This window comes from Pipistrellus kuhlii, unplaced genomic scaffold, assembly GCF_014108245.1.
Source record: "Pipistrellus kuhlii isolate mPipKuh1 unplaced genomic scaffold, mPipKuh1.p scaffold_m20_p_85, whole genome shotgun sequence".
Lineage (NCBI taxonomy): Eukaryota > Metazoa > Chordata > Mammalia > Chiroptera > Vespertilionidae > Pipistrellus > Pipistrellus kuhlii.
This window is the reverse complement of record NW_023425590.1, coordinates 45,437-64,379: the sequence shown is the minus strand read 5'-3', so window position 1 is coordinate 64,379 and position 18,943 is coordinate 45,437. Positions and strand designations below refer to the sequence as shown.

The following is an 18,943-nucleotide window of genomic DNA, read 5'->3' as shown; positions in this document are numbered from 1 at the left end:
AATCCGCTGATCCGCCCTTTAATGTCTCAAAAATGAGAGCTATTATCGCGGCGACGGGCGCCTCGGCAAACACATTTCCGGGGACTTGTGCGCGGTGATTGCTTGTGTGAGATCGTGTTTGGGCGGTAATGGGGGAAATCAGCGGCGTGTTTACCAGGCCGCTGGGGTCCTCCCATGCTGAGCGGGGCCTGCGGGCCGCACACAATCTGCGTGCGTGGACGCGGCTGTCATTCCAATGGCGCCGGCCGTCGCGAGGCCGCTGGCTGTCTGCTAGGTGCGGGCGGACCCTTGTGGGTTCGGCCAGAGGAGGCAGCTGCAGGGCCCCGCCACCTCCCTGCCCCTGCCTTCCTGCGGACCCAGCCCCGCGCAGCAGACAGAGGCCCCAGGGCACCCCGCTGTGGGGGGCTGGGGGTAAAGGCTGTAGCCTGGCCTGGGGCCCCCCGTGACCTCTCTCCCAGGAAGCCCCTCTGCGGGAGGGCAGGACTTGGGAAGGATTTTCCTTTTCTCGGGCCCAGCTGGCACCCTTGGAGGGGTGAGGGGTGAGGGGTAGGGGAGGCACACTCCTTTGTCCCAAGAAAAAGCTTTAAAAAAAAAAAAAGCCCCCAAGTCCACCCAGCCTCAGCTGGAAGGGGTAACAATTGGGCAGCCGCTCTAAATGGGTGGTGGGAGGCCTGAGCGCAGACCTCAGCTCTACCCCTAGGAGCCAGGGCCCGGAGGGAGGGGTGGTTTGCCAAAGTGGCCGCGCACGGTGCTCTTTTCTCCGGGGTCAGTGGGCCCGCGGGGCCGCGGAGAGCCGGGCCAGGCTAAGGCTGATGCTTAGAAGGCGCTCCAGGCGCAGGGGAAGGACGGGGAGAACCGCGGAGGCGGCTCGGGTGCCTGAGCACAGCGGCCACCGACAGCCACGACCTCACCCCGTTTCCGCGGCCTCTGTCCCGGCGGCTCGGCCGGGATCTGAAAGGTCCCCCAACGCGCCCCGCCGCGCGCCGGGCCCGAGCCCCAAAGCCGCCCGCCTCGCGCTGTCCCCGGCGCTGCACCGGGAGAGGCGGGGTGAAGCCTCCTAGAACCCGGACAGGCCCGGGCGGGCGGGAAGGAGAGGGAAGGCGCTGCACTGCTTCCCGGGACCTGGCCCCGCCGAAGGGGCCCCACTGCTGCCTCCGGGAGCGGCTTTCATTGGAAAGTCCCATCGCCTCTCGCACGGAGACCGGCTCCCGCGGCTCCCCCGCCTCCCCGCCGCCGCTTCTCCGTCCGCCCGGCTCTCCGATCGGCAGCGCGGGCTCCGGCCCCGGTGGGCGCTCCGGCCCCGACCCCGGTGGGCGCTCCGGCCCCGGGGAGGGCGCTCCGGCCCCGGGGAGGGCGCTCCGGCCCCGGGTGGGAGCTCCGGCCCCGGCGAGGGCGCCCCGGCCCCGGGTGGGAGCTCTGGCCCCGGGGAGGGCGCTCCGGCCCCGGTGGGCGAGGGCGCGGAGCTCCGCGCGGCGCGGGGAGGCCCCGGGAGCAGCGCCGCCACCGGCTTCCCTGTTCCGGCCGCTCCTGCGCGCCGCCCGGGTTGGGCGTCCGCCCGGGAGCCGCCGCGGACAGTGCCCGTTCCCGTGCCCAGCGCCCAGGGGCGGCCCCGTTCCCAGCCGGTGCGGCGACCCCGGCTGCCCCGCGGGCCGCTCAGCCCGGAGACGCGGGGCAGGGGCGGCGTTCCCGGCTGCCCTCCCGGGCCCCGCTGCTCCTTCCTGCCCGCGGCGGCCGGAGCGGCCCGCGGGGCCTGGGGGCTCCTTTCGTTCCGCGCGCTCCGTCCCTACCTTCTCCGGGCGCTCAGCTGCCTGCGCCCGTCGTGGGCTGGACGCGACCCGGAGGCTCCGGCGGGTGGGCGGGCAGTGCCGGCGAGGGCCCCGCGGAGGATCGCGGGGAGGACCCCGCACATCTCGCCGGCGGCGAGCGGAGCCGGGCGGCGGAGGCCGGAGCCCGCCTGGGCTGCCCCTGGAGGGCCGGCGAGGAGGCCTGGCCAGGCCGGGAGCCGGCCAGTCGGAGGGGAAAAGCGCGACTCAATTGTTGGGGGGAAGGAGGAATCCCCAAAGCCCCGTTTTCGTATTGAAACAGAAAGTTTGGGAGAGAAGACAACCCGTTTCCAAAATATAATTAATTTTCAAAAAAAAAAAAAGGAAAAACACAAAACCTCCCGGCGCCCCCGCGGCACACACAGCTGGACACGGGCTCGGAATGCTGCTTCTGGTGGCCGCGTGGCCAGCGGCCGGATTCTGTCTCCGCCGGGCAAGGCCTGGGGACCGGCTGCTGGGCGAGTTTTCAGACCCAAAGTGACTGCAAAAAATAAATAAATAAAACACACCCGTACAAATATTTAAAGAAGCACGGGCACCTCTTCCATCAATTGTGCCTTTAGGAAGTTTGGCCTTCGCCACAAGGAAAGGGAACCAACCCGCCCCAGAGACACAGAAAGCGGAGGTGACAGGAGCGCGCGGGGCGGCCCGGAGCGGACCTTTCGGTGCCCCTGGGGGTGGACGCTGCCCCTCACATTTTCCAAAAAACAAAACAACATTGGAAAGGGAGGAAAAAAGAAAAGTTGCCCCAAAGTAGAATGGGCCACAATGAATGTGAGCTTTTTGTGGAGGAAATGGCACCAATAATAGGACCCCATCCGCGGGGAAAGGTGGGGCGGAGGGTCGGCGGGGCACGGAGGCCGCACGAAGGCATTAATGAGATTAACGGGGCAATTAGGCCGCCCGCCCCGCTCCCAGGCCCGCGGCGGGGCGGCCGAAAGGGAAAGATTAGGTTAATTTCATTAATTTGCAATCCACAATCTCTGTGCGGGCCCTCTCGCCCCCTCCCCCCTGCACCTCTGCCCCTCCCCCCACCAGACCCCCCCCCCCCCCCCCCAGGAAGGCGAGGGCCGAGTCTGGCCTGTTTGTCATCTGCATATTACCGGGAACCAAATCCAGGATGACGTCGGCTCCGTATAAAACCAAGGAGAGGCTCAGCTGCGTGAAACTCGGTGCTGCCCGCGGCTGAGCGCGGGGGCGGCGGGGCGGAGGCGGAGGCGGAGGCGGAGGGAGGCGGGCGCAGGGGCGGGGAGGGAGGGAGCGGCCGCGCTCGCCGGCGCTCTCTTTCGGTTTGCTCCGGCTCCGGAGGCGCGGACCCCCCCACGCTGAGGCGCTTCTCCTCCTCCAAGCGCCCCTGTCCCGGTCCCGGTCCCGGCCCCGCGCGGGGCTCGGGGATGCCCGCCAGCATGTTCAGCATCGACAACATCCTGGCCGCGGGGCCGCGCTGCAAGGATGCGGTGCTGCGGGTGGCTCCCCGCCCCGCGGCCCCCATTGTCTTCCTGGCGCTGCACGGGGACTCGCTCTACAGCGCTGGCGGCAGCACCGCCTCCTCCGCGGACGCCTTCTACCGGCGCCCCGCGGTCCCCGGCGGCGCGGGCCTCCCGGCCGTGGTCCGCGGCTCCCGCCTGGGCTCCCGCAACTATTAAACTTCCACGGGCAGCTGCACGTGCAGGCGGCGCCCGTGGGCCCGGTGCTGCGGGGCCGCGCCGCCGCTGGGCGCCCAGTGCTCCTGCGTCCCCGCGCCGCCAGGTAGGTCCCGCTCCCCGGCCTCCGCCGCCGCGGGGCCTGCGCCTCGGGCGCGGGCGGGCGGGCGGCGGCGCCAGCTTTCCCACTTCCCCCTGACTTTCCTCCTCTTGCCAACCTGGATCATCCCTCCCCGCGCCCCGTTTATTTTCTTTTCCTCCGTGTTTGCCGATGGGGCAGGGGTTTGCACTTGCTGCGACCTGATGGGAGTTAGCGGGAACTGTCTGCGGAGGAGGCTCCGGCTTTTAGGGCTTTGGAGTGTGGGTGGACCCTGGCGCATCCCCCCCGTTTCCCTGCACCCCTGGTTTCCATGCCCCTCCACCCCAGCGCTCCCTGGTAGGCGAGTTTCCTTAGCGTTGGAGCGGCGGCGGCGGGGGCTGGCCAGGGGCCGGGAGGCCGCTGACCGTGCCCGCTCCCCGCAGGCTACGAGGGCCCCGGCTCGGTGCTGGTGTCGCCGGTGCCGCACCAGATGCTGCCCTACATGAACGTGGGCACGCTGTCGCGCTCCGAGCTGCAGCTCCTCAACCAGCTGCACTGCAGGCGGAAGCAGCGGCACCGCACCATCTTCACCGACGAGCAGCTGGAGGCGCTGGAGAACCTCTTCCAGGAGACCAAGTACCCCGACGTGGGCACGCGCGAGCAGCTGGCGCGGAAGGTGCACCTCCGCGAGGAGAAGGTGGAGGTAGGCGCGGCCCCTTACCCGAGACCTTCCCCAAGGCCCTTCCCCGATCCGGGGGCCCCGCCGGGCCGGGCCGCCTCCCTGGGCCTCCCCACTCCGCATTGTCCCAGCAGGCGGCGGGGAGGCCTGGAGGGCCATCTAGGCCCAGGAAGAGGCCGGGAAATGCGGGAGAGGGAGCGAGTCTCCTTTCTTTTTGTTGCCGCGGGCGCTCTCCTGTCCGGGGGTTCTGAGTCACAGGGTTTTGCCCGGGGTGCCCAGGTTTGGGGGAGCCAGCGAGCGAGCCTTTGCTGTAACCGTTGTTCTGTCCTCCGTGCGCGCCAGGTCTGGTTTAAGAACCGCCGGGCCAAGTGGCGGCGGCAGAAGCGGTCCTCCTCAGAGGAGTCTGAAAACGCCGAGAAGTGGCCCAAGCCTTCCTCCAAGGCATCGCCCGAGAAGAGGGAAGAGGAAGGTAAAAGCGATTTGGACTCAGACAGCTGACGGCCGCGGCTGGCCCGGCGCTCGCCGCGCTGGAAGGACTTGCACAGACAGACGATGCCACTTTCTTGCACACACGCCGCCTTGCAGGAGAGGGCCAGGGCCGGAGCGGAACCGGAGCTGTAAATAGTGTACAGAGCCGGGCCGGCGGCCTGCTGTCCCCCGGGTGGGGCAGCGCTGGGTGGCTCTTAGCCCCGCAGTCCTCCACAGCCGCAGCCACCTGCGCCTCGCTCGTTCGCTGTAGTATTTATAGTTAAGTTAAAGGTGACAACACAATAAAGTGACGGCCATGTAGATGGGCCACGGGCTGTGTTTTGCGCCTGTCCGGGACCGCTGAGGCCAGAAAACAAAGCCGTGTAGCCCAGCTTTGGAAGGAAAACTGGGCAGCTCTGCCGTGTCCAAAAGAAAAGGAAACTGGGCGTGAAACACGGGGCGGGGGCTCTGGTTTGAAAGCACATCTGGTTTCTAGGTCTCCTGGAAGGGGTGGGGAGCCTGGGGTCTGTTGGGGGCCAGGAGAGGGGCAGCCTCAGGTTCCCCTTCCCCCAGACCCTTGGGAGAGCCAAGGTCCTTCCCTCCTGTGCAAGCAGGAAGCTGTTTGGGGAAGCAGGATCCAAAGGGGAGCTGCGGAGCCTGGGATGCTCAGCAGGCCCTGCTGTCCGAGGGGTGAGGGCGGTGCAGTCGGGCTTAGGTGTGCCCTCTCTCCCTCTGCTTTCCTGGCCTTTCCTGGGCGCTGCTGCCGCCCGTCTTCTCCAGGGCAAGCCTTTCTGCCCACAGTCCTGCTGGCCTGGCTCCTGCCCAGCGGCTAGGGCTGCGTGCCCCGGCCAGTGGAGACCAGCGCTGGGCCCTTAGAGCTTCTCCCTGAGCGCTGGTGCTGGGGGCCTGGCAGCCAGGCCAACCGGGCCTAAGAGCGCACTGGCCGGCTGTGGAGGAGGAGGCAGTGCAGGCGGGAGCGTGGGCTCCTCCTGCCTTCTCCCCAAAGGTCTTTCTCTGCACTGGCTGGGCCACAGGAGTGCGGGGCCAGCCTGGGCGCCCGTCCTCTTCCTGCGAAGGCTGGATAAGGCCAGAGAGTGCTCGGCCAGGGAGGAATATAAGGGCAAGCCTTCGGGGTGATTTCCCAGACCAGACGGGAGGGAGGAGAGGACACCCAGGGCCGGCACAAGTGGCTTCTCCTGCAGGAATGTTGTAGATGTTGCGGTAAATCCATTTTATAGACGAGGAAGCTAAGACTGAGCTCCCAGCTCAGCGGCGATGTGTCCGCCTCGGAGCAGGAGTGTGTGAGCCGCGTTTCCTGCCGCGCTGCGCTGCCCTGGGTGTGAGGACCCTCCGGGGCGGCTGTGCGTGCCGCTGTGGCCTCAGCCCGTGCGAGGTAACAGCTCTTTACAAGAGGCAGGTTTTCTCACAGCTGCTTACATGTTTAAAAGGTGCTTCTGGAGTAGATGAGGTGACACTGGCGGGATATGAAGTGCCTCTCAGTCACGCCTCCTGAATAAGGAGCACGCCTAGACCGCAGAGGGGGAGGGGGTGGCCACAGCCAGGGCCCCCTCAGGGGGCGAGGTCGCGGGTTCACACCCAGGCTCCCTCCTGGGCCACCTCGGACCAAGGACCGGCCTCTGCTCCTCGCTCTCCGTGTCCCTGAGCCGGGCACCGCGATGGCGAACGTGAGCAGAGTGGTTACTCCTTTAGAAATAAGGATTTTTATTGTCTCGGCCGGCACCTCGGGATCTGTGTACATGATCTCACTTTCCTTTGGAGAGCTCTGGGGGTGGGGAATGTCTTCACCGTTTTCACAGACGAGGAAATTGAGGTTCTGGAAGGTTAACTGTCTGAACAACATTCGGTTCGTAACAGAGGGACAGCTCGGTCTTACACCATAACGGGAAGTGCTCCCGCTGGGGAGAAACGCTCAGCAAGCCCTGCCTCCCCTTCAGAGGGTCTCATGGTGCTGGCCGCCCTCTGCCCTCAGATGGCAGACCTCCGGGGTGGGGGCCTCGCCTGCTGGGCTCTCTGCTCCTCATGGCTGCTCCGGGTGCGGACCCCATTCCCCTGCAGAGGGGTGAGCCTGCAGGGGTCCAGGATGGGCGCTGACTTAACTGCGGCTCGAGAGCCACTGTGGCTCTTTGGCCCCTTGAGGGTGGCTCTTCCACAAAATACCACGGCCTGGGCAAGTCTATGTTGAAGTGGCGTTAGAAGGAGTTTACGTTTAAAAAATTTGGTTCTCAGAAGAAGTTTCAACCGTTGTGCTGATCTGTGGCTCTGTGGGCTGATGAGTTTGCAGACCACGGCTCTAGAACATTCTGACAGGGCAGCAGTGGCAGCAGCATCCCACCCTGAGGCACTTGACACCTTCCTGACTCTGTGAACCCCTTTGTGTCTCTGTCCATACCGCGCCCTCACACTTCCCCGTGTGGGGGACCTTGTGTTTTAAAAAGTGTGCATTTGCCCCGTCTGGAGAGGGGTCCATGGCGAGTGTAGGGAGGGGGCCCCGGGGGGAGCAGGTTCTTGGACATTTCCCCCAGAAGCCCCTGGGGGAGCTCAGAAGGGGGGGCTGCGCCCCCGTGGCCACGCCGGAGCAGTGCTGCAGGACGGCTCCGCTCACAGGCGTTAGACACAGTGACACGGAGGGAGGGAATGTCAGGGTGGCTGTCTGTTTACAGTCCGCCCTGGTTCTGCAGTCCCAGGCCAGCAGGGCTCCGTCTGCCGTCAGCCCGCTGTGGGGGCGGGAGGCTGGCTGGTGTCACGGAGCAGGCGGCACGCGGCCTCGAGCAGTCTCGGGCCTCGCGATGGTGGGGAGTGGGGTCAGGGTGTGCGGAGTGGTGTGTGTGTGTTCAAACGGGCTGGGCGTACGCCGGTGCCAGCCTGAGTGTTTTCTGCGCCGCACAGCTCCCCTGGGACGGAAGGTGTTCTCCCATCTCACAGCTGAGCAGACCGGGCTGAGCGTTAACACGGGCCAAGAGGAGAACTGCCATCGGCAGGAGACACGGCCCTCCCCATGTCCTTACGCCCGGCGCTCACAGATCCCTGCGCTTTCTGTGGCCGCGGCTGTGGACAGGCGTTCGCAGCACGTGCCTGCTGCTGCCCCGGACACAGGAGTGGACTGCCGCTCAGTGCAGAGAGCAGGGCCGCCCCTGCAACCCCAACGTTCGCCTGCCCCGTGGTCGGCAAACTGCGGCTCGAGAGCCACCTGCGGCTCTTTGGCCCCTGGAGTGCGGCTCTTCCACAAAATGCCACGGCCTGGGTGAGTCTATGTTGAAGAAGTGGCGTTAGAAGAAGTTTAAGTTTAAAAAATGTGGCTCTCCAAAGGAATGTCAGTCATTGTGCTGTTGCTGTTTGGCTCTGTGGACAGATGAGTGTGCTGACCCCGGGCCCAGCACTGTCCCCTGCAGAGGCTTCCGGAAGGCCCCAGGCGCCCCGGAGGCGGGAGGCAGGGCCCTTTTCCGGATGGCAGTGGAGGCCCCGGTAAAAGCCTGGCCCTGGCACATGCTGACGGGCCGAGCGGGCTTCCCACAGACCCCTGCGGGTCCGGCAAGGTGTGGGGAGCTCCTCCGGTGCGGTCACCTGGCCCAGTGACGGGGCGGGGGCGGGGGCGGGCGCGGGCGCCGAATGGACCCCTGACTGTGAGGGAGCTCCGTGGAGCGCAGCTTTTCGCTCTGGGCTCTGGGCTGGCACGGGGCGGGGGCGGGGGAAATTCGGCTGCTCTGCTAACCTCACCCTGAGAGCACCTCCTGACAGGCCTGAGCTAGTGGCCTCTCAGACGTGCGGACGTGGCAGGAGGTGGGGGTGACAGGGAGCTCATTTCCTGAATCCAGGGAGGTTTTCAGGGGCTCAAGGAAAGCAGTTTAGGCACCCAGACCGCCCCCCCCCCCAAGCTCTTTGGGTCCCTCCGGTGCGCCCCCCAATTCGCTTTCCTTTGTTCATCGCACACCTCATCGGTCACCTCCTTACGGGGACGAAGGAGGGGGAATGGGTCCCTTCACCCTCATGAAGGTGGAGTCCCAGCGGGGAGGGCTGGGCGACACGAGGGCGCAGGGGAGAGAGAGAGAGAGCTATCTCTGTCCCTTCCTCTCTGTAAAAAATCAATAAAATATATTTTAAAAAAATTTTTTTAGAGGGGGCAGGGGGCGCTGGGCACTGGTCCCAGCCTCCACCGGCGGGGTGCGGTGCTGGAGGGATGGGGAGGGGTCCTCCCCCTGAGTGGGCTTGGGGAGAGGCTGGAGGGGATCAGACGAAGGCCCCCAGCAGTGTCTGACGCCCTCCCATAGCAGGGCCACCCTGACAGAAGCAGATTGGAATTAGGAAATCAGGCACACACCTTGTTGCTAATTGTTTCTCTAATTGTCCTCGGTGTGGGAGTGTTTGCATGGCCACAGGACAGGGGCTTAAGACCCGGAGCAGCTGATAAGATATAATAGTTGTCTTCTCCCTAAGAGGCTTAGGAACGCAGATTTAGAGGGAAGAGGGCGAGAATCGGGAGTGGATTTGGATTCAATTTCCGAGCTTTGTGAAATGACCTTGAAATTTTTTCAAAAGTTGTGGAAGGAATGAATCAGTCCTGGCAGGGTTTTGGCAGCCGGGACCGCTGGCTGGGGACCCTGGGGCGTCCCGGGGGCCGTGCTGGAGCCGGGAGCCGGGTGGCCGCAGGGAAGGCCTCGGCCTGCCACGCCGTGGTGGATCCTGGGAAAATAAGCCATTGTCTTCGGCCCGGTGACCCGGGACCAGGCCTCGGCCTGCAAAGTGGGGCTGTAATTTCTGGATTCCTGCGGTCCTCACTGGTTCTCAGGAGCCCAGCCCTGGGAAGCATCAGTGAAGAGAGAACTTAAGAGTCCCTCTCGCTTGCCCTCGCCGGTTTGGGTCACTGGTTAGAGCATTGGCCTGCGGACTGAAGGGTCCTGGGCTTGATATCCCCAATAGGGGGTGTGCAGAGGCAGCCGACCCGTGACTCTCTTTCTCCCTCTCCTTTCCTCTCTGAAATTGATTATATATATATATAAAATAAAAATAATATCTTCACAGAAACATCTAGAATAGTGTTTGACCCAAAACCTGGGAACTGTATGTAGCACAGCCAAATTAACACATAAAATTAACCACCACACATAATATTAAAAAGGGTTAAATGCTACATACTACGTGATCCCAATTATTAAAAAAAAATTCAAGGGCAAGACCCACGTTCAGCAGACTGTTGTGGCCACAGGCATGTAGCAAACAGGCTGCCCCCAGTGCAGGGCGGGGCTCCCATGTGGCCACGCCTCCTGAGGGGCTCCCCGCAGAGAAGGCCAGGGGCGGCGGGGTCTGGATCACCCAGTGGCGTCCGACAGGCTGGACAGGCTGGTGCCAGTGCCACTTTAACCATCTCCAAACCAGTGACTGACATCACCGGCCAGGCCCGGAGACACCTCCTTCCAGACGGAGAGGGGTTAGTCCTCTGGAAGCCCTCAGAGTGCTCCCTGGGACCAAGAGGCCCCGCACTCCGCACAGCCCCTCGGAGGAAGGCGCGGCCTCTGAAGCCGGCGCCCCAGCGGGTGGCTCCGTCTGAAGATGCTCCTCGGAGGGCACAGGGATGCGTGCGCTCAGCGTGGCTTTGTGTTTGAGGAATAAATACTTAAACCCGAGACCAAATGAATCGCTTTCTGCTGCAGTGCATAGGGGTGGAACACCGTGTGTGTGTGTGTGTGTGTGTGTGTGTGTGTCCGCCCCAGCCCTACACGTTCCCCAGCACACAGAGGCTGGCCCTTTCGCCTCTGCTTTGGCTGCAGAGACTCCGGGCCCTTGTCCTGGCTGGACGGGACCTGGTTCCGGTTCCGGTTCGGTTTTGGCCTCTGCAGCTGTCTGGGCGCGGATACAGATGTGAGCGAAGAACACTTAACCCTTTTCTCGACGGCAGTTAAGGCTCCGGGGAGATCGGAGGCCTTTGAGACTGGCTTTTGTCTTTAGGGGTGATGTCTGCGAGTCACTGTGTTTGTGTGTTTGAGGAGGAGGGGCAGTTTCTATCTTGCCTGGATCCAGGGTGTCACCAAACACTGGACGGGAATGTTCCGGAGGGATTGACAGTTTCACAATCACTTTCCTGGGCAGGCCCTGCCCAGCCCCTGCTGAGGCTGGGGAGTGGGGGGAGGATGGAGTGGGGAGGCGGGGGGGGGGGGGAGAGGAGAGGGCCGTGGTGGCTGCTGTCATCTCGTTATGTAACAGGAGCCACAGCGACAGATTCCCTGGCCTCGGGTCCTCTTCCGGGTGCTTGATTATTCGATCCCGCCAGTGCCCTGTGAGGTTGGCATTCTTTTCACTTTATTTTTATTTGTTGATTTGAGAGAAAAAGAGAGAAGCCTCGATTTGTTGTCCCACGTACTTACGCGTTCGCTGGTTGACTCACGTGCCCTGACGGGGGACCGAACCCCCAGCCTTGGCGCTGGGAATGGAGCGCTAACCCGGGAGTGGCCGGCCAGGGCGAAGTGGGCGTGGCTGTCTCCGCGGCGCAGAGGTGAGGAGTGTCCGTGTACGCGAGGCTGAGCTGGAGACTCCACATCCAGTGCTCGTCCCACCCTCCGGACACCGCCCGAGTGACGACAGCGGAGGTCTGGGTTCGGTCCTAGCGGGTCCCCCGCGGGCAGCGTCCCCCCTGAGCCGCCCGCTCATTGCCAGCACGGGGGATCATCGTTCCCCGCAGCTCACCGCAGCGAGGGAGGGTTTTGCAAATGCAAATGGTTAATCAAGGAGCATAGATCAACACGTTAAGCATAGTCGGCATCTGACCGGTGTGGCCCAGTGGTTAAGCCTCGACCCAGGAACCACGTCGGTGAATGCTGGGGTTGCGGGCTCCGTCCCTGGTCGAGGTGCATGTAGGAGGTGGCTAATCGATGAAGGATGTTTCTCTCTCATTGATGCTTCTAGCTCTCTATCCCGCTCCCTTCCCCTCTCTCTAAAAATCAACAAAAATATATTTAAAAAAATAGTCCGCAACCTGTAGTATATGTGTGAAGACCTTCAACAACGACGACAGTAATAATAACAGTGACCTCCATTCAGGCCCCAGAGGTTAAGAGGTGCCCAGTGTGTGTGTGCCAGGTGCTGGGAGCAGCTGCGGCCCTCCTGGATCTGTGTCCGGTGGGGGCACCGTCGCCGAGGAGGCAGGCCTTGGTTTCAGATGGTGTGCGTGCTACGTGGGAAGCCGGGCCTGCTGAGGAGGAAGAGGCACGGTGCTGTGTTTGTTGGGACACTTTACGTTGTGGTCTGAGGTCTGTGTGGCAAGGGGATTGAATGTCGTCTCCACCGATCCTCCAGAGCAGGGCGGGCAGACTGGCCCTTGGCCTGTCTGGTCAATAAAGTTTTATTGGAACACAGCGGTGCCCGTTGACTTAAGTATTGTCTATGGTTGCTTTCCCCCTCTAATGGCGGAGTTGGGTCGTTGCAAGAGAGACTGCAGGGCCTGCAAAACGGAGAGTATTTAGAAAGTATTACTATCCTGTCTTTTCACAGAAAACGTGTGTGGCCCCCGGTGTGAAGCTGGGAGCATCAACCAAGGGTGGAAGCTGCTGCTATAAGGGACGGAGCCAGGCGGTACGCTCATCTGCCTAATGCCTCCTGTCCTTCCCCTGTGTTCCTAGCACAGTGCAGGCCCTGGGGTTGGGGCCAGGTGGTGGGGAGGGGAGTGAGGCTGGATACAGAAGCCCTGTAGATACAGTATGGCACCTGGCACCTGAGAGCTGCTCTCCGGCCCTCCTGGTGGTGCAGTCTGCATGTTTCTGAACAATGGAAAGCACGATGTCAAAAAGTTCTCCGTTATGGGACATCGACGGGGAGATGAGGAGAAACAAACGGCTGCAACCCCAGAAGGCTTCCCGGAGGTGGTGGCAGTTGCCTGTGGCTTAGCCTTTGGCCAGCAAGGAGTCCCTTTCATCAGAGCAGAGAGGAGGCTGCCTGGCCCCACAGCCCAACCTTTCTGGGCATCTCCTGCCCCCTCTCCTCCCACCTCGCTCCCTCAGGCACCCACCGAATGCCTGGCCGAGTGCTGAGCTGGGCGGGGGCTGTCCTCAGGCACACGGTGAGGCTGACCTGATACCACATGACCAGTGCTGGGGTGCAGGGTGGGGGCCCCCCGGCATGCAGTGGCTGGGCAGAGGAGCCGTCCTAGGCTTTGGTGGTGGATCATTGGAACCTTGTGGTTTGAGGCGCCTGGTGATGGGGGTTGAGGGGGAGAGGGAGCACTGGAGCAGAGGCTTGGGGTGGGAGGGCAGGGGGTGAAGAGGAGCCCGCAGTAGGGGGTGTGGCTGGCCAGGAGCTCGGAGGGAATCTGCACTGTGCAGAGCTCAGCTCGCTGTTTTATTCCTTATTTGCTTTATATTTTTAAATATGTGTTTTAATTAAAAGAATTTTTTTAGCCCTAACCTGTTTGGCTCAGTGGATAGAGTTTCGGCCTGTGGACTGAAAGGTCCCAGGTTCAATTCCGGTCAAGGGCATGTACCTTGGTTGCGGGCACATCCCCAGTAGGGGGTGTGTAGGAGGCAGCTGGTCAATGTTTCTCTCTCATCGATGTTTCTAACTCTCTATTCCTCTCTCTTCCTCTCTGTAAAAAAATGAATAAAATATATTTTGAAAATAAATAAAAAAATAAAAAAAAATTTAATCTGCACCCAAGGATAATTTTTCATTATTATTATTTTTTTGAGAGAGACGTAGAGAGAAACATCAATGTGAGAGTGAGACATTGATTGGTTGCCTCCTGCAAGAGCCCGATGGAGCCTGCCACTGAGGTACAGGCCCTCGGAATAGAACCCGGGACCCTTCAGTCCTGGGGCCAATGTTCTACCCACTGAGCCACACAGGCTAGAGCTCAGGCCACTATTTTCAGGTCAACCTGCAGAGCAGGCTTCCCTCCCCCCAGATGCCAAAGGATGACCAGGCCCTCCGGCTCAGCATTCAGTCTGCTGCCCAGCACAGGCCTTCCTGGCCCAGAGCGGCCGCGGGCCTGTCTCAGCAGCATCTGCTTGGCGTCCCCTCCGTCTGCTGCTACAGAAGGAGAGAGAAACATCTCACTCGGAGCCTTCCGCGGAGGTTTTTTTCATTGGGAATGGGTTTTAAAATGCAGTGATTTGTGGCTGGTCGTAGAGTTCATCAAAGTGATTTTTCCAGATGCTGTAGTCCTTGGGCAGCTGACACACTGAGGCTCTCCCCCCATTCCCTTCACACACACACACACCCCTCCCCCCCCCCACCCATGTTCTAAGTTCCTCCCAGGAACTGGCTGAGGCATGTGGCCATGGCAGGGCCTGTTCCTTGCACTTGAAAGAGGACCAGAGAGGTCAAGCTGCTACCCTGAGAGCACACAGCACAGGGGCCGAGCGGAGGTGTGGAAGTCTTCCATTCGCAGCTGGCTTTGCCCCAGGAGCACAGCTGTCCTTCCTGGACATGACAACATGTGTGTCTCAGCGTCAGGTGAGAGCCAAACGCCTATTCTTCCTGGTGACCGAATTCTCCAAATACCACTTCCTCCAGGCAGCCTTCTTGGATTTCTCCAGCCTCAGAGACCTTGCCCTGATCTCCGAGGGGCTCTAACAGGTTGGACGGCCTCTCGGACATGCCCAGAGCGTGCGAAGGCCTGGGACGTCCCACGTGGCGTCCAACTCCGTGTCTGCCGGTGGCCATGACCTCCTGAGGCTGCCAGGAAGCAGACCTGCTCCAGGATCCTGTTGCCGCCGCCCTCCCCCGCCCTGCGGCGAGCCTTCGAGTAATCCCCTGACAGAGGGCTTAGCTCTATTTACAACCGCTGGCAGCGGGCGGGCCTGGGGAGCGGGAGCGCTCACGGGCCTGGATTTATTTTTAAGCTGTTCTGTCTCCCGGAATGGGACACAGGTCAGCCCGTAATGAAGACGGTGCCTGTGTGCACAGCCCCGGCTGCTTGTCATTGGGCCCCGCCTCCCCTGGGGACGAGCTGCCTTTTCCCACCGCCTGTGGGGGGCTGTGGCCCCCGGGGCTCGGGCTGGGAGTGAGAGGGAGTGAGGGGCGGGCAGGGGAGCGGGGTCCCCGAGAGGCCCCCCGTGGAAGGTCACGGGGCCGCGGGGGCTGGACGTAGCTGTCCGGCCTCTCCCGGCTGCTGACCTTTCCTCTGGATACAGCGGCCGGAGCAGCCGCTGCACTGCTGTCCCCGCCCAGCACCGTGGCCGGGGAGCGCTGGGGGCAGGTGGGCCGGGCCTCCCAGCTCAGCAGTGGGAGGGGGCTGCTCAGGCTGCTTTCCCGGGGGGAGGGGGGCACGTTGAGGGCAGCACTGGCCAGAGATGGGGGGCTGGGCTCTGGCGATGAGGTCAGGCCTGCGTCCTCTGCGTGTTCTGCTGTGCGGGCCGGCAGCGGCAGCCCCCCGCCCCCTGCTCAGCTCCTCCCTTGCCCATATTGCAAAGTTAGGCTCCGGCGAGGGCGGAGCGTGGGGGCCGGAGGGACAGGGCAGTGAGGGAACTGAGCATCAGAAGTTAGGCCTCCTGCCCCGGCTGGTGTGGCTCAGTGGAGAGAGCGTCGGGCTATGGACTGAAGGGTCCTAGGTTCGATTCCAGTCAAGGGTATGTGCCCGGGTTGCGGGCTCGATCCCTAGTTGGGTGCATGCAGGAGGCAGCCAGTCAATGGTTCTCTCATCATTGATATTTCTCTCTCTCTCTCCCTTTCCCTTCCTCTCTGAAATCAATATATATATTAATATATATATATAAATTTTTTTTTTAAAGAAGAAGTTAGCCCTCCCCATCTCCCGGCGTGGTCACCCCTAGCTGCCACCCTCAGCCGTGGGGCCTCAGTTCCCCCATCCGTTGGGGTCAGTAATCCTGTCCTGTCCGCCTATGGGGATGTTAATGGCCCCCGCCATTTGGTGGCTGTGAACAGCTCTGTGTCCGTGTCCCCTCAGTGTGAGGACTTCGGACATTTTTATTAGTAGGACTAGAGGCCCGGTACATGAAGATTCCTGCACTGGAGGGGGTCCCTCAGCCCAGCCTGCCCCCCTCACAGTCTGGGAGCCCTCAGGGGTCAGAGGTGACCCAGTGATCAGGGAAGTGACGCCCCGTCACACCTCTGCTGCTACCACTGCCGGCAGCGCAAGCCTCTGCTGGCCCTGGTTATCTGAGCCTCAGGTGGCCCTGGGTGAATGGGGGTGCTAAAGGAACTGGCACCGCCATCTTTGAGGGTGTGACAGCCAATTAGCATATTCTCTCCTTATTGGCTGTGGGCACCACCAGCTTTGTGAGGGCGTGATGGTCAATTAGCATATTCCCTCTTTATTAGAAAGGCTTATTATTTGTTAATCGTCATCAGAGGATGTTGTCTCCATTGCTTTTTCAGAGAGAGTGGAAGAGAGGGAGTGAGAGAGAGAAACATTGATATGAGAGACACACATCGATTGGTTGCTTCCTGCATCAGGCCCCAACTGGGGGCGGAGAGCAGACCATAACCCAGGTTCATGCCTTGCCCGGGAATCGAACCCACGACCCTTTGGTGCCCATATGATGCGTTAACCACTGAGCCTGCTGACCAGGGCTCAGAGCGTTGGATTCCCCCTGGCAGTGTTCCTTCCAGCTCTGACATCCGTGCCCTCTGCTTTCTGGCCTCTCCCGCATCCAGGCTGCCTCGTGGATCAGGTGGAAGTGTGTTTTCCAGACTGGTCCCTGGTCTGTCCCAAGACGGTGGCTCTGCCATGTGCCACGTGGCTCCCTCCCTGCGGGCAACCGGCAGTGCCATAGAACTTGGGATTTTGCTGACTGCCTGGGCTTGGACAATGCGACTGGGTGCTGGGGCCACCAGGAGACGTGTGGACATCATGGCCGCCCTGCCAGGCCCGGGAGTGTTTGCGGAGACCAGTCCTGCTGCTGAGACCGCAGCTCCGGCCGCCGGCTGGGCCTGGGCGGGCGGGCAGAGCTGTGTCGCCGTCCCCGAGGTCTGAGTCAGCGTCCCGCGGCGTTGGCGTTGGACAGCTCAGTCCCCGTTCTGGCCCCGCCAGGCTAAGCTTCGCGACCTTGGGCCGGTCACCGGGCCTCTTCCGGGAACTGGGTGTGACGGCTCCCGGGCCGCGGGAGAGCCCGGGAGGCGGGGCTGTGGCCTCAGGAACGGGCGCTGTGACTGCTCATTGGTCTGAGACGAGGGATGGAACTGGAGGGCATGGCCGTGTCCCGCAGTGGCCCCTGCAGCAGGTGACCGAAGCACAGCGGCCGGAAACCAGCGCCGTTGGTTCAGGTCGGTTCTGGGCCGGGAGGTCCATGGCGGCAGGTCCATGGCCGGCGCTGCGGGGGCTGCTCTCCGAGGGCCAGGGGAGCGTCCGTTCCTGCACTGTCCTGCCTGGGCCCAGAGCCCCAACCCGCTTCCATTTCCGCACGACCGTCTCCGTGTCTGTCAGGTCTCCCGTGTCTCCGGGAGGACACTCGGCACTGGATTGAGTCCAGGATGCTCTCCTCTCGGGATCCTTACCTCGGCGGCATCTTCAAAGACCCGTTCGCCAAATAAGGCCACATTCGCGGGTCCCCAGGGTGAGGACGCGGCATCTCTTTTGGGGGCCACTGCGGAGGGGAGGGGCAGGAAGGAATGGCTGTGATGCTATAGCTCAGCAAGAATGGGGTGCTTCTCTCCATTCTGAGACCTTCCCCATGGCCTCGCCATGCTGTCATGCCGGGGGACTACACGTACCCACCTGAGCTACGTGGGGTCATGCCCGGTGACCTACCCGTACCTATACAAGCCACATGCAGTCATGCCCGGGCTGTTTTGAGGCCCGAGTGCTGTTCCCCAGCCCCCATCCCATGGGCAGCTGCAGTGCCAGGGAGATAAACTCTGGAGACAAGTGACAGATGGGACTGAAGATCCTCCTGTTTTATTTTATTTTTGTTTATTCATTGATGAGAGAGAGAGAAGGGGGAGGAAAGAGAGAGAAAGAGAGAGAGAGAGAGAGAGAGAGAGAGAGATTTCTTGCTCCACCCATCCACATGCCTATTGGTTGAGTGATGTATGTGCCCTGACCGGGGATCGAACCTGCTACCTTGGCCTATCAGGACCACTTGCTAACCACCTGAGTGACCGGCCAGGACAAGACCCCTGTTTCAGCCGTCCCTGGCTGTAGTAACAACACGCCATGGGCGGCGGCTCAGAGACCAGGTCAGCCTCTCAGCCCTGGAGCCTGCAAGTCCAGGATCAAGGTGCTGGCGGTCTGGCCGCTTGGCCTGCAGGCAGCCGCCTCACCCCTGTCCTCCCCGGCCTTTCCTCCCAGCGGCTCCGCTTCCTCTGCTGATAAGGACGCCAGTCCCTTCGGGCCAGGCCCCGTCCTTGAACCTAACGACCTCCTTAAGGGCCTTGTCTGCAGACACATGGAGACTGGGGTTTCGACGCGTCAATCTGGAGGGACACGTTTCAGCCTGGGTCAGCGTCCCCTGTGGAGCCGACATTTTGACAGAGCAGCCTAATGATAGGGTTGGATTACTTAAGGCATACATGATTTCTCCCATTTAAAAAAAATATTTTTATTGATTTCAGAGATGAAGGGGAGGGGGGAGAGAGAGAGAGAAGAGAGAAAGAGAGAGAACAATGATGAGAGAGAATCATGGATCAGCTGCCTCCTGCACGCCCCCTACTGGGGACGCAGCCTGTAACCCGGGCCTGTGCCCTGAGCAGAAATGGAACCATGACCTGTTTCATAGGTTGATTCTCCACCACTGAGCCACACCAGCCAGGCCTATTTTTCTGTTTTGTTAAACACTGCTCATCGGGGCTTCGGCCAGTGGAGCTTCGGCCATCGGTCCAGTGTCCAGGGCCCTCTCCCTGATAATGCTACCAGCTGCAGCCCCACACAATCAGCACTGACTGTGTACCCAGCGTGTCCAGGCCACGTGTCACCTTTGCCCTGTGCGTGGGGCCAGCCGTGTGTTCCTGGGACGGCTGAGGAGCCTGCGGCTCAGAGCAGGGTCCCCACCAGGAAGTGCCGGGGGGCAGGGGGACCCTGAAGCTGCATCTGTCAGACTCAGGGCTGCCTTCTCCCCTCCCCACCCTTTTTACCTCTGAAAACCCTGTGCAGGCCCTCGACCGTCCTTCCGTCCCACACCGGCTCCGAGTCTCCCTCCCCAGCGACTTCCCGCCTCTGTGGAGGGTCCAGGCTTGGCCGGATGGCGGACGTCTCCTGTCCAGTAATCCGCAGGCAGCTTCGCCCGTGGGGACCTGGCTGGCAGGCGGCCTCCTCCGGCCTGCAGTCCCACTCAGCTCGGGGAACCTCCCC

The 18,943-nt window shown here is 62.1% G+C and overlaps 1 protein-coding gene across 1 annotated transcript; it reads left to right on the top strand.

Moving 5' to 3' along the window:
- The first annotated feature begins 3,091 nt into the window (after positions 1–3,091).
- GSC (goosecoid homeobox) lies at positions 3,092–5,013 on the top strand. Its single transcript, XM_036425804.2, is given in 5 exon segments — positions 3,092–3,469; positions 3,472–3,512; positions 3,514–3,572; positions 3,989–4,248; positions 4,567–5,013. Coding segments are annotated over 5 exon segments (768 nt in total). The 5' UTR covers positions 3,092–3,217; the 3' UTR covers positions 4,723–5,013.
- Positions 5,014–18,943: the final 13,930 nt, after the last annotated feature.